Source organism: Pseudozyma flocculosa (genome assembly GCF_000417875.1).
Source record: "Pseudozyma flocculosa PF-1 unplaced genomic scaffold scaffold00002, whole genome shotgun sequence".
Taxonomy (NCBI): Eukaryota; Fungi; Basidiomycota; class Ustilaginomycetes; order Ustilaginales; family Ustilaginaceae; genus Pseudozyma; species Pseudozyma flocculosa.
Genome location: NW_006920870.1, coordinates 1,313,300 through 1,326,803, shown reverse-complemented (window position 1 = coordinate 1,326,803; position 13,504 = coordinate 1,313,300). Strand labels below are relative to the sequence as shown.

Sequence of the window (13,504 nt, the reverse complement as noted above, 5' to 3'; positions counted from 1 at the left end):
TCCCCTGGCGGCCCCTCGTTGGCCAACTGACCCCGCCGCCACCGCAACTGCCACCACCATCCCCTCGCCAATCCGACACTCAGGCACTCGCTGCACGCACTACTCACGCTCGACATGCGTCTGCTCGCGCTCCACACTGCACTCGTCGTGCTCCTCTGCCACCTCTCTGCAGTCCGCAGCTGGGGACTCGCAGGCCACCAGATCGTAGCCACCATCGCACAGACGCAGCTCCACCCGCTCGTACGCCAGCACCTCTGCTCCATCCTCCCCAACTTCACCCAGTACCCTTCCATCTGGCCCTCCTCCCCGCAGGGGCGTCCCAACACGCACTGCCACCTCGCAGTGCTGGCGGGATGGCCCGACAACGTGCGCTTCCGCCTCCCCTGGAGTTCCAAGCTGCACTATGTCAACCCTACCGACGACCACCCGCCGCAGCACTGCACCTATGGCGAGGCCGGCTGGACCTCGGACGACAACATCCTTCACGCCATGGTCAATTACACTCAGCGCCTCACCACCGAGACCGGCTACGAGCGCGACCTCGCCCTCCGCTTCCTCGTCCACTTCTTCGGAGATGCTCACCAGCCGCTCCATCTCACCGGCCGCGCCAGGGGCGGCAACGACATCTGGGTCCATTTCGAGGGCAGAAAGAGCAAGCTCCACTCGGTCTGGGACGGCCTTCTCCTCAACAAGCAGGTTCGCCAACTGGCAAACTACACGTCCAGGCTCCCTTCGCCGCGCATCGAGAGCGGCCTCCGCGGCGACGTCTACGACCCCTATATCCGCTGGATCCTCAAGGAAGGTCTCGGGCAGCCCGCCATCAAGGGCCAAGAGCCGCTCGGCTGGTTCACCAATGAAGCGCCAGAGTGGCCCAGCTGCGGCACCGAAGCCGGCAGAGGCCTCGTCGTCCAGCAGACCGGCCAATCGGTCTTCAACGACCAGGACCCATCGGCCGTCGATGACACCGACCTGCCCATCTGCCCCTACTACTGGACCAAGCCGATGCACCCGCTCGTGTGCGAGTACGCATTTGCCCACCCGGTGCCAGAGTGGGAACCGCCGTCTGACGATCTCGAAGGCGGCGTGCCGGAGCATCCGCCGTCGCCGCCTCCGCCGCGCCTACCGCTGCCTGAGCTCGACACGCCCGAGTACCTGGGGCGCATCGACGCTGACAAGGTCATCCAGCGCCAGCTGGCAAAGGCCGGCGTGAGGCTCGCTGCCGTGCTCAACACGCTCCTCCTCGACGAGGCGACTCGAGCTGTTGGAGGCATCATGCCGGTCGACTGGCTTGACGAGGGCCGCTCGTGATGTGCCGCGATCCCTGGATCACCATCATCGATGTGCGATGGCAATGTGAAATCTGGTGACTCGTGTGCTTGCATTCGCCCCGCGCTAGACGACCTCTACAATCCTGACCTCCCGATCCCTCTTGAGCTCCGCCTCTACCCTCTCGCTGAGCTCCTTGACCCTGAGCAGGCCGGCCTTGAGGGTCTCCAGCAGCTTGTCGGCGTCGAGCGGAGCACCGCCGGCCTTATCCAGCACGCAGATTTCGCGCTGGGCGTTGAGGACGAGGACGAGCTTGCTATCGCACAGCGTCTCCTCGAGCTGGCTCGGATCCAAGAGCGCCACCGTCCTGTCGGCGCTCGCCGCTATCGTCGCTGCATTCGACGAGGGCTTGGGCCGGGAAGTGGGGTCGTCGGCCTCGTCCCGGGACGGCGCAAGGGCGTCCTGCTCCTCCTCGTCCCTCTCCTCTTCCCGCCTCACGTCATCGTCGTCGTAGTGCTCGTCCATCTTTGCCTCCTGACTCTGGATCTCAAAGATGGCGAAGCTCACGCAGAGCGGCGTGTGGTGGATGGCGAGGGGGACGCCGACCCTCTCGTCCTCGCCGTACAGCGTGACCTTGCCGTCCTCGATGGTGAAATCCGGCCGACGGAAGTGGCGTAGCGAGAGCATGGAGCAGAGCACGGCGGCGTCGAGCGCGGCGCCGCAGTCGGACAGGAGGTGGATGGTGAGGTGGATCTGGAAGACCTGCTCGCCCGCTATCACGCAGAGCGACTCGCGGTCCAGCGCCTCGGTGCGCCGGATGGCCTTTTCGAGAAGGCGGTCAAAGAGGATCTCGCGGTTGCGCGCCGACGATGTGGCGCCGCCCGACGTGTCGTACTCGGTGCCCGCCATTGGTGAGATGTCCGTGGTCAGTTGTAGGAAGCCCTCGTATGGCCGGTCTGACCGCGGCGGCACTAGCGTGGCTCGAACCGACGTCTGGACTCTGTGGCAGAATGGAAAGGATGGATACAGTGTCAGCCCGCTTCAGGTCCCATGCGCAGCTCTTCAAACAGAGAGAGCGAGAGAGATGGACGGCGGCGGGTCTGCCATCGGTGCCGCTGATCTGGTGCTGCAACTCACCTTGTCCCCTGGATGGCAACCGAACAGCTGCCAAGTTCCTCGCCAAACTTGATCGAGATGTCGCGCGACTGGTTGAAGGACCTGCCATCGGTGCGGAGGCCGCTGGCTAGTGCGGCCGCGACGAACGTCGACTCGGTCAACGACGGTTCGAGCAGCTGACCGGGCGGCATCTTGTCGTCGTTCTATTCGAGGTCGTGCCGGAGAATGAAGGACGATGCGAGAGCAGCTGGACAGCGGCGTGGGAGGATGAGGGCTCAAACGTCTGTCGAGATCGTGTGGTCGGTGCGGCGGGATTCGGCTGGAGAGGACGATGATGCGGGAGGGCAACGAGGTTGGGCGGAGAGGGCGAGGAGGCTGGCAACCAGGGCCACCAAAGGCCCGACCCTTCTCGCCAGTCCAAAAATCTCGTCGGCGGAAAAGTGGAGTCGTCGGTTCCGAAGGCCGCGCCCCGCCGAGTAGGAGGACGGCAGGCGGCCGCCTCCTTCCACCTTGACCCCTCGCTCCCTCCCTGCCCTCCCTGCCCTCCCCTTCCCTCGTCTCTTTCCTGCCCTCTTGATGATATCGCGTCGACTCCATGCCACAGAGAACAGACCGTATGCCGAGCCATGAACTGCTTCGCTCACAGACGACGACCCTGTTGTGCCCGTGCTGTGACGGCCCAACGACGGCCGCGACGCTGCCTCGGCTTCTCTCGGACGCCTTGTAAGCTTGTCTGTCGGCTGCGAGCCCTGTTCGGCCCGGTCGATCTTCGTCTGCAATGGCTTGAATCGCGGTCGACGGTCTGCCAAGGCCTGACATGGCTCACGTGGTGAGAGTAGAGTCGCTTCATCTGCTTGTTTTAAGGCTGCGTTGAACTGCGATGACAGCGACGCTCCGACTCTCCCGAGAGGACCTGGCAAGCTCAGCGATGGTAGTTGTCGCCAGAGAAGCGCCCGGCATCGTAACAATCGTCGCCATGACGACGACAACGACGGCAACGGCGAGCCTTATCAACGACGGGCTTGGCGATGTGCGGCGTGTGATTCGCTCGAGATAGCAAAAGTCGATGTCTTCGCCCTTTGCCATGGGACGCGAACGACGCCCGATAAGAGCAGACTGGGTCGGTCGTGGCAGATAGAAGAGAGGCCGGTGCGGAGGGGGGACAGGCGGGGGCGGCTCGGATGGCATGGGCGCCAGCTGCTGCGCCCGCGACGAGGGGCAGAGGCGCGGGGACGGCCATCTCTAGCTCCCCTTATCTCTTATCTTTCGGCATGGCCCGACGTCGCAGGCGAGAGGCGGGAAAGTCCAGACAGCGGGGCAGGCCGTTCGAGATACGGTGGTACCCTACGGCATCGAGGCCTGTTCACGACCAGCTGCGACCTTTCGCCCCCCCGCTCGCCATCATCCTACTCTGCCTCAGCATGCACGCTGCTTCGAGATATCCAGCTGATCATGGCGGCCATTCGATCTCGCTACCCGGGCAGGGCCAGGCCAAGGACCTGACGCCACAGTAACCAGCATGCTCCGCTGGACCAACCGAGCCAGCGCCAGCGACCTCGTGTCTACGGTCGCTGCTTGAATCGCTTCTCAGGCACCATCTCGGGACAGCAGCATGGATCTGAGAGGCGGATAGCGCCGGCTGCGCACAGATAGAGCGTGATCTGAGCGGGTCGAGGGAATGGTACGCACGACGGCGTCGGCGTGCTCCGCCCTGTTGGTCCGGAACGACACGGAGGGGGTTGCCATGAAGGCGAGGAGCCTGCCAGCCAGCCGATTTGTGGTGGACGCTCGCACGTCCACCGACCCGCCTGCTGCACTTCATCTTCGCCAGGCCGAGGTTGACTGCAGCCAGCGTCCTGAGCGCGGGGCGACCTGCGCGATCGACCCACTAAGACTCTCTCTGGACGAGTTCAGTTTGTGGGGTCGATCTGGCGGCACGCCCCACAAGCAGCATGCCGACTAGGACCAGCCTGTCGAGCAGGGACCGAGCCGCTCGACTTCAGAAGCGGTCTTGGCACCGCTCGCTGTTCAGAAACAGATAGAGGCACAGGGGGCGGGCCGGCAGGGAAGAGCGCATGGCCTGGCCAGAGGGGCAGGCAGGCAGGCAGGCTGAGGGCAAGGCCGGCTGGGCCAGCCAGCAACAAGCACGAGGAAGAGGCGCGAGACCTCGTAATTCTGCTTGGGGGGGTTGCTTGGCGTGGACAGCTCCCCGCTGCCGAGCTCGTGCTTCCTCGCCCGCCTTTGACCTGCCGCCTGAGAGCCTTATCTTCGACTCTCCACCCCGTCGCAGCTGGTCGCCAAGCCTAACTTCGCTCGCCGCCATCGCACCCCCACTAACTACTGCGCCATCATCATCAGCCCACCATTCAACGGTCGATCTTTTCTGTCAACCACCACCACTATTTCTGCCTGGTCATCTCTCGCCACTCTGATCCCAACACCATCAGCTTCCCGACCGACATTCCTCACCAAGCCGGGACCGCCACCGACGCAGACCGGCTCATCCGCTAGCCAGCACCTTGCCATTCAGCCCGACTCGGAACTGCTCCGACAACTCTCGTGCTACGGCACCGCCACTGCAAGGCTGATTTGAAACCTCGTCGCTCGATTCGTCGTTCGCCATGCCGCTTGGCTTCGGACACCACTCGCAGCGGGAGAACACCGGCGACGAGCGAGGTCGCGACCCCTTTATCGCCACGGGACGAGGCGGCGCAGGCAACGTGAGTAGTAGCAGCAGCAGCACTGCCCCACTCGATGATTGGGGAGAGGGTGCGGATTGGCCGGGTCGCGAGCGCCGCCGCTGACAACCAACCGACACTCTGTCCTGCGCCCTCTCAGATCATCCGATCTCCCTCGCGCTCGCGCGACCGCGGGGCCAACGAGATCCCCGCCGCTACCGCCGCTCACGCCCAGGCACCTCACATCACCCACAGCGGACGTGGTGGAGCAGGCAACGTGCGATCGCCTTCGCGCGACCCGCTCGACCGCAAGAGGGCAGAGGAGGCCCAGGCGCGCGAGGAGAAGCTCCAGGAAGACTACCGCCAGCAGGAGAAGAAGGTCCCGCACTCGACCGGCCGAGGAGGCGCAGGCAACATCGCATCGACCGATTCGGAGGCCGAGCGCGGCCGTGGCCGCAACGGTGCCGCTGGTCCAGAGGTCGGAGGCGTCCGCGGCGTAAGTAGTCCGATGATCGAGGGGCTGCAGCATCGAGGCGGGCAAGACGAGGCCGGGTCGTAAGGCGGACCGAGCGCAATGGCTGGCGGTCCCCTTGTTGCGATGGCCGCTGAATGGCGCACGTCTGCCCCCTGCTCGCTCCTCTTCTTCGCAGGCGCAGGCGCAGGCGTGAAGAGGTCCATGGATCATCCACCGGCTGACTTTAATTGGATTTTGACGTGTACGGTCCCCTTGATCTTCCCTCCCATGCCCCTTTTCAGATGCTGCGGTCCCTCTCTCGATCTCGATCGCGCGAACCTCGTGCCAACGGCAACGACTCGCCGAATCGGAGCGGATCTCGGGTGCGAGCCTCGGAAGGAAGCAGGCTCGCCCAGGTCGACGAGACGCCGCGGAGCTCGGCCGAGGAGGACACGCTGCACGACAGGCAGACCTACGAACGGCCCAACGGCGCAGGCGTGGCGCACAGGCCGGCCGCCGAGACCGAGCAGCCACCCAAACCGGGCTTTGTCGAGCGGCTGGCCAGTCATCTACCGGGTCGCTGATGACGGTGGCGAGGCCGGTCGGCGTGGGCGCACGGGGTCTGTGCCTCGTCTCTGGTCGTGACCGGCCCCTGCGGGTAACGACGACGAGGGATGCTCCCTTGCCTGCCCACTCTGGTCGCGCCGTGACGCATTCGACCGCCTTTGCCCCTGCCAGCCCCGTACCCCGGCCCCCCGTATCTCGTCCCTGTCCACCGCTCAACCACCTGTCTCGCGCCCTGGTTTGCCCTGCTCGCGAGGGACCATTTTGTTATCAGATAGCTCGGCCCTCTTCCGTCGTTGCTACTCGTCTCTCTTCTCCGTTCTTTCCTTTTCTCGCCGCATCCACGAATACCAAGCCTGACTGTCTGTTACCCAGGTAGCGAAGAGGGGCAGACAGTTGGCGGTCTGGGCTGAACGGCGCCTTCCTCTGGCCTGCCAGCCGACGCCTCCCGACACGACCAGCAGCGTGGCAGGCCTGCCTGGCCAGGTGGAGGGCGAGGCTGCAAAGTCGAGTCGCGGCTGAGGTAAAAACCGACCCGAGGCGGCTGGGTCGTCTCGACGGGTCCGGGCCCTACCACTACTCCATCAACCACCACCGACACCATCTCCGCAAGTCACCACACACCCGCAAACCGAACAAGCGCGGCTAGACGGACGAACGCTTCTTCCTCTTCCTGTCTCTCTCCTTTTGTGTCGTCTGCTCGGCTGGACACATCCCTGGAGACACGAGGAAGGCAGCAGCATCTCATCGCCCCGGCTGCGGAACACTCGCCATCGTGCCGCCCCGTCAGATCAGGATGGCGTCGCTTCTCAGTCCGACAGCAAGATCGTTGCCCAGCGGACTGGCGAGGTGCTTTGTCGATGCGGCAACGAAGTCCGCTCTCAGAGGCGGCGGTCCGGTTGCTGCGCCAGCATACGCCGCTCGGCCCTTTTCAATAGGCCTCGGTCCCGCTCCGATACGAACATCGAAGCCTACCAGCGCCGTCGCGCATCAGCTGGCTCCTCCTTCACCTCGGTTTGCGACGGTCAGGAGTCATTCGACCATTCGTAGCGCCGTGGACATGCTGGATGTGCACTCGCGTGCCGCGCCAGGCGCGGGCAAACCGTCTCCTTCGGCCCTTTCGGCAGGTCAGCCGACCTTGCTCTCCTCCCTCGGGCTCGCCACGTTCCCTTCGTTCCTCCTCAACCGCATCAGCCGGGGCGGCTCGCCATTCCGAAATCGCCCACCACCGTCGACCAGCAGCAGCTATGGCGGCGGCGGGTACGGCGGAAGTCCCCGCCCGCCGCGTCGCAGCTCGTCGACGCCGGCCTTTCTCGCGCCCCTGATCCTGCGCATCAACCGCATGCCCTCGTCGTACCTGCTCAACGCCGTCATTGCGCTCAACGCGCTCGTCTTCCTCGCGTGGATGTACGCCGACTCGTCCTTGCGGCGGTACAGCGACCCGCGCGCCCTCCTCTTCATGATGAAGAACTTTGCCTGCGGCGAAACCAACCTCGCCGAAGGACGCTGGTGGACCCTCGTGACGAGCTGCTTCAGCCACCAGATGACGAACCACTTCCTCCTCAACATGGTCAGCCTCTTCTTCATGGCGGAACCCGTCATGCTCGTCGCGGGCAACGCCACCTTCCTCGCCCTCTACTTGAGCGCCGGGCTCGCCAGCGCCACGTTCTCGCTCCTGTGGCACCGCTTTGCCGATCCCTGGTTCAACCGCGGTGGCAGGGGCACCAAGGGCACCTCGCTGGGCGCCAGCGGTGAGTGCAGAAGCCGTCGACCCTGCAATCTCAATGGACCGAGGCGCAGACATGCTGACCCGTCTGCCAACCTCGACCCTCCCCTCCTCCCCATTCCTTCGCCAACGTCTCTCCGGGGCCTCGCCTCGGCACAGGCTCCATCTACGCCATCATGAGCACCTTTGCGTGCATCCAGCCGCGCGCCACGTTCCTCCTCTTCTTTGTCGTGCCCGTACCGGCGTGGCTGTGCGTCTCGGGCATCTTTGCCTATGACCTCTACCAGGCCGCCATCACGCCCGGCGGACAGGTCGACGGCGCCGGCCACGTCGGCGGCATCCTCTCTGGCCTGCTATTCTGGAGGTTCGGGTTGAGAGGGTTCAGGATGTAGACGCCGCCGTGCAGCCAGAACCGCTGGCCAGACGAAGAAACCCAGAGTGATGTCGAGTCGTCGACATGCAGAGGACGAGGTCAGGACAGCATGCAACGAGGGTCAGACGAGGACCGTCATCCGGAGAGGGCGAGCCGGCTCGTCGGGATTGCAAGCCTGCCGCGGCCAGGATGGAGGCGAATAAAGAAACCCGTCACAGGTGCGAGCGCTAGCGTCTGGTATTGACTGTCTGGCTGGCTGGCGGCCCAGCTCCGGTCGTGCGGGGCTGGACACTGGGCTCGCCGTCTACTGGCTGAGGATCTGTCGGACGAACGACTCGTAGTGGATGTTGCCGTCCCTGGAGTGACAAAGTTTGGGCACCGTGGGGAGGCCAGAAGGGTCAGTCGAGGTTGCGCGGCTACAGGCCTCGGCCGTCCAGAGGGGTCGGTCAGCACTTACGGTCCGACCTGAACGCCCTTGAGGAGCTCGTCGACCTCTTCGTCGCTCAGCTTCTCGCCGAGGCTGGTGAGGACGTATCTGAGCTCTCCGGCGCCGATGTATCCGTTTCCCTCCTTGTCAAACACCTGGAAGCCGCGGATGAACTCGTCGGGCGTTCCCGCGGGCTTGAAGCCGTTGGGGCGATGGAGGATATTGAGGAACGAGTCAAAGTCGATCTCCTTGGGCGCGGCGTTGGCCAGGTCGGCCACCTCGGCCTGCGTCGGATTCTGGCCGAGCGCCCGCAGCAGGTCGCCCAGCGACTCGCGCGCGACGTGGCCCGTTCCCTTCTTGTCGAACAGGGCAAATGCCTCCTTGTACTCGGCGTCGGACTAATGTGGGAGAGGGCGGACATAGCGAAGGAGGCAAGGCGGGGCAGAGGCGGGAACAGAAGCGGAAGTCGGGCCCAGGGTCAGTGGTGGGATTATGATGCGGGCAACCGGACGAGAAGACCGTCTGCCTGGCCTCGACTCACCATCGTTATAGGGTCGTTAAGGAGGCGAGGGGCGAGCCGGAGAGTAGGTGGTTTCGGGACGGGGTAGGAGAAGGGTGCGGGTGCGGGCAGTGCGATGGTGATGATGGTGTTGATGGTGGCGTGGACCGGGAGCGGGAGCGGGGAGCTGCGTGCGGGCGTGGTGTGACTTTTGGGCTGGGGGCGGCGTGAGCGAGCACAACGAGAGACCAACACACGCCGCCCTCAATCGGGCGCGCGCCCCTCGCCAGCCCGGGCAGGTCCAAGCCCATGGGCCTGGCCTGTGCCAGGCGGCGCGAGGCTGGCGCACCCCCTGTCTCAGGGCGGGCTCAGGGGCCGAGCCAGGCGAGGAGTGGCCGGCAGCCCGGGCTTTGCCTGCCTGCTGGCTTGGCCAGGCCTTACTCGGAATTCGGCGACTGGAACCACCGCTCATCTAAATTTTCTCGGACGAGAAAAACGGCCGGCGGAGGCCAGGCGGGCAGGTCAGGGTCCCGCTGGTGATCAGACCCCGCATAAAGCATGACGGCATGGCACCGGCTGCTGCATGCAGCGCCCCTCCGCCGTTGCTTGCTTGCCTGCTTGCTTGCTTGCTTGTCTGGCCGCGCGTGGCCGGCTGCTGAATTTGGGAGACCGAAGATCGGAAGGTGTCGCCGCGCCGGCTGCTGGTCTGGACCCTGAGATCTGCTGGCGGCGGTGAGCGAGGTGGTGACGGCCAGCCGGGTGGCATCCTGGCCCACGTCTTGCTCGCCGGTCGACGTCGAGGCAGGCTCGGACGACGTTGGGAGCCGTGGGGGCGAGGTGATGCCTCGGGAGGCCAGGCCACCGTGCGTGTGCTTGGCCAAGGGCGAAGTCACATACCTTGGGCCAGGCAGCAGGTCAGCAGGGTCGAAGGCAGACCTTGTCGCGGCCCGTCGCTCAAGCTTTGAGCAGGCCGGGATGCTCCGGACGGTGACTTTGCGCTCATTCACGCGAGCTTCTCGGCCGGCCCGCTCCGGGAAGCGAAGGGAAGGCAGGGCTGCAGCTTGCGCCCAATCGGCGGCCAGAGCCATCCGACAACGCCCACCCACAGCGAGGAGAGGGACCGGGCGATGAACGAGCGAGCAGGTGGTGGTTGGGGTCCAGTTCGCGCGTCCTAGAAGAGGCAGGCCGCAGCTGCTGCTGGTTGCGACTTTCGCATGACGACGGTCCGCCAACCTGGCCCACGAACCAACCGCACCCGGCCGCATTCCACCCTTGCAGCCAAAGGGGCAGCCCAGGAAGAAATTCGCCGCCGCGCCTTTTGTCCCGACTCTTGTGCTTCTTCCGCTCTGCTGCTTCTTCTCAATTCTAGGCCGTGGCAAGGTGTCCGCTCCTCGCCAGGACCACCGTAAGGCCAGGCTAGGCTAGGTTGGGAAGCAAGGGCCTCTCCCGAAACGGCCAGAGTGTAGCGCGGGCGAGCGTATCCCTTTGGTCATCAACACGATGGGGCATGCCGTCGGAGGTTCTAGAGCCAGAAAGAGCGAGGGAACGTGCCAAGTCGAGTGGAATCGAGGCAGGCCGAGTGGGGGGGCTGGCAGGCCAGAACAGGCAGCCAGGCAGCCAGGCAGGGCCCGCCGCTGCTCGTTGTCGGAAGCTCCGCCGGTCGCTGCTTGCGGGCCCGGCCGAGGGGAGGGTCCAGGATCGGCAGAGAGAGAGAGGGCGCGGAAGCAGGCCGACAGCGGGCCCAGGTCGAGCCAGCCAGGGTCTTGGCTCCCACGACGGAAGCAGGCAGGCTGGCGAGGCGAGGGTGACTGACCTGCCCAGCCTGCCGTCGACGTACGGTCTGACCATGCTGCTGCTGCTGCAACCTCGCAGACGACCAGCAGCTTCGCTGCGATTCCCCACCAACCTGCTGACCTCTTCTGGCCTGCTCCGGAAGTCATCCACCTTCGTCGTCGCCCGACTCCTCCTCACCCTCTCACCCTCACCCTCGTCCGTCCCGGTCCACTCAGCCCTACCTGCTCCAGCTACCGCCGAGGCCAGGATCACGATCAAAGTCCCCTCGCTCGCTCCATACGGCTAGACGGACAGCCCTTCCCCAACCCACCGACTCACAGGATGCGTCGCGACTCGGCCTCGTCCAACGGCAAGCCATCGGTGCTGCGAAGGCTCAGCACCCTCGTCGGGCCTCATGGCCACTCGCGTTCTAGCTCCCAGTCGCAAGCCAATTCGCAAGCCCACCACCGGGATCCCGTCTCGCCAAAGGCAAAGGCCGTCTGGCTCGACTGCGACCCGGGCCACGACGATGCCATCGCGCTGCTGATGGCGCTCCACCATCCCGACCTCAACCTGCTCGGCGTATCCACCGTGGCCGGCAACGCGGGCGGTAAGGACACGTTCCTCAACGCTGTCAAGCTCATGGCCGCCTACAGGGCATCGCCGGACATCCCCGTCATTCGCGGCTCCGACTCGCCCCTGGTCAGGCAGGTCAAGGTCGACGTCGGCATCCACGGAGCCGATGGCCTCGGCGGTGTTCAGGGCCTCCCTCCGCTCAGCTCGCCCCTCTGCCAGCCTTGGCTCTTCCCTTCCTACCCGAAAACGAGCTCCCCCACCAATGCACCCGAGCCTTCCCTCTTCCTCTACACGCTCTCGACCATCATCACCGAAAGGCTAAGCAGCGGAAAGTCGCCGATCCACCTGGCTGTCACCGGGCCCATGACCAACGTCGCCCTCTTCCTCAAGTGCTACCCGCATCTGATCAAGGGCATCGCACAGATTGTCCTCATGGGAGGAGCCGCGGGCGTGCGCGGCAACCGTGGCGCACTTGCTGGTGAGTGCCAGTCCTGGTCTCTCATCCGTTTGACGCCAACGTGGCACACCCCTGACAGACACCCTCCGCATCGAACTCCTTCTGCACGCCTCGCAGAGTTCAACATCCTGAATGACCCCGAGGCCGCCTCGATCGTCTTCAACACCGACATCAAGGTCGTCATGGCCGGCCTCAATGTTACGCACCAGGCCATCTTCACAGCGGAACTTCACGATCGCCTGCTCCGGACCCGCATCGTCTCTCCCAGCTCCTCGCGAAGGCAGTCGAAGCTGCTCAGCTCGTCGGGCCGCTCGTCCCCCACCAACGCGTCGCCCCTGGCCTCGCCGGCAGGCGCGCCTCTGAGCCTCAGCGTCTCGCCCTCGAGCGGACCCAGCGACCTCAAGAGGATGCTCAGCTCGACGCTCACCTTCTTTGCCAAGACCTACGCGTCCGAGTTCGGCTTCGGCCGAGGGCCCCCGGTGCACGACATGCTTGCGATCGCCTACATCATCGATCCCACCGTGTTTCACCGCCGTGTGCCTTCGCCCGGAGACGTCCCGAACCACTCGATGTTTGATGCGGACCCGCATGCCAACAAGGACCTCTACCACGACGCCGCGCAGCAGCCAAACGCGGAGATCCCCAACGCCCTCGGCTTCCACGCCGGCTCGCCCACCGCCGCGACGGGGCCGGCAGGAACCGAGGCCGCGCCGAAAACGACGGTGAGCGGGCCGAGCAGCGACGGATCGGATCGCGCCAACAGCCCCGAACTCTCGCGGAAAGCCTCGTCCAAGGGGGGCACGAGCCCGACCACCGCACCCGCTCTGCCGTTCGGGTCCAGTTCGCAGGCGCCCAAGCGCTACCGCGTCGACGTCGAGTGCAACGACGGCCTCGCCCTCGGCGCGACGGTCGTCGACTTCTGGGGCGACCGTGTCGAGCACGACGGGTGGGGGCGGGGCGGCAGGAACGTCGAGGTGCTCGAAAACCTCGACTGCCCGCGGCTGTGGGACATGTTTTTCGAAGTCGTCGAGAGGGCCGAGGCGCACATTGGCGCCTGCATCGTGCGCGAAGGGATCGAGGGCCTCTCGACGTCGTCGTCATCGTCGACGGCGGCGGCGGCGACGGCGGCGGCGGCCAACGACCGGAACGAGAAGGTCGCTGCGGCCCTCGCCAACGGACAGGGGCAGCAGACCAGAGGCGAACCGCCGCAGCAGCTCAACGGAAACGCTTTTTTCGCGCCGCGAGCTGCGCCGGCGCACGAGGCAGAGACGCCGACGGCCATGGCGGCCTAAGTAGATTGCAGCCGTGGCCGCCGTGGGGGACTTGCTCGACTACTACATTGCGCTGTACCTACGGATACATCGGGGCTTCTTTCTCGGCCAGGAGACGCCGGCGTGGCCCGGCCTGGACTATAGGAGACGAAAGCGATACCACGACAACTGAGAAAACGAGGGAGCGTCAGGCCCACCGTCATTTGGATGCCGGTAAGAGCAGGTTGCACGACCTGCAAGCTGGTGGTATTCAGGGCAGGGAATGCGGGCAGCGTAGCGTCGGGTAAGCAGTACAAGAGGCGGAGCAAAGTTGCGGGCGAGAGA

The 13,504-nt window shown here is 65.3% G+C and overlaps 7 protein-coding genes across 7 annotated transcripts in view; 4 read left to right on the top strand and 3 right to left on the bottom strand.

The window, feature by feature from the left end:
* Window positions 1–114: 114 nt before the first annotated feature.
* PFL1_01084 (uncharacterized protein) lies at window positions 115–1,308 on the top strand (the record flags this gene model as incomplete). The annotated part of the gene is made up of 1 exon (XM_007878584.1): window positions 115–1,308. One exon carries the CDS (start codon window positions 115–117, stop codon window positions 1,306–1,308), a length of 1,194 nt encoding a protein of 397 aa, XP_007876775.1.
* Window positions 1,309–1,392: 84 nt separating this feature from the next.
* On the bottom strand, window positions 1,393–2,573 carry PFL1_01083 (uncharacterized protein; the record flags this gene model as incomplete). The annotated part of the gene is made up of 2 exons (XM_007878583.1): window positions 1,393–2,266; window positions 2,404–2,573. 2 exons carry the CDS (start codon window positions 2,571–2,573, stop codon window positions 1,393–1,395), a joined length of 1,044 nt encoding a protein of 347 aa, XP_007876774.1.
* Window positions 2,574–5,003: 2,430 nt separating this feature from the next.
* Window positions 5,004–6,098, top strand: PFL1_01082 (uncharacterized protein; the record flags this gene model as incomplete). Its single annotated transcript, XM_007878582.1, has 3 exons — window positions 5,004–5,102; window positions 5,221–5,556; window positions 5,817–6,098. The coding sequence occupies 3 exons, from the start codon at window positions 5,004–5,006 to the stop codon at window positions 6,096–6,098; spliced, it is 717 nt and encodes a 238-aa protein (XP_007876773.1).
* Window positions 6,099–6,874: 776 nt separating this feature from the next.
* On the top strand, window positions 6,875–8,196 carry PFL1_01081 (uncharacterized protein; the record flags this gene model as incomplete). The annotated part of the gene is made up of 2 exons (XM_007878581.1): window positions 6,875–7,829; window positions 7,964–8,196. 2 exons carry the CDS (start codon window positions 6,875–6,877, stop codon window positions 8,194–8,196), a joined length of 1,188 nt encoding a protein of 395 aa, XP_007876772.1.
* A 285-nt stretch (window positions 8,197–8,481) lies between these two features.
* PFL1_01080 (uncharacterized protein) lies at window positions 8,482–9,148 on the bottom strand (the record flags this gene model as incomplete). Its single annotated transcript, XM_007878580.1, has 3 exons — window positions 8,482–8,533; window positions 8,635–9,002; window positions 9,146–9,148. 3 exons carry the CDS (start codon window positions 9,146–9,148, stop codon window positions 8,482–8,484), a joined length of 423 nt encoding a protein of 140 aa, XP_007876771.1.
* Window positions 9,149–11,218: 2,070 nt separating this feature from the next.
* On the top strand, window positions 11,219–13,201 carry PFL1_01079 (uncharacterized protein; the record flags this gene model as incomplete). The annotated part of the gene is made up of 2 exons (XM_007878579.1): window positions 11,219–11,930; window positions 12,027–13,201. The coding sequence occupies 2 exons, from the start codon at window positions 11,219–11,221 to the stop codon at window positions 13,199–13,201; spliced, it is 1,887 nt and encodes a 628-aa protein (XP_007876770.1).
* Window positions 13,202–13,379: 178 nt separating this feature from the next.
* PFL1_01078 (uncharacterized protein) overlaps window positions 13,380–13,504 on the bottom strand; it is a gene marked incomplete at both ends in the record, with an annotated part of 4,605 nt that continues 4,480 nt past the window's right edge. The window contains one exon of the mRNA XM_007878578.1: window positions 13,380–13,413. Coding sequence (XP_007876769.1) covers window positions 13,380–13,413 — 34 coding nt within the window. The remainder of the gene's footprint in view (window positions 13,414–13,504) is intronic.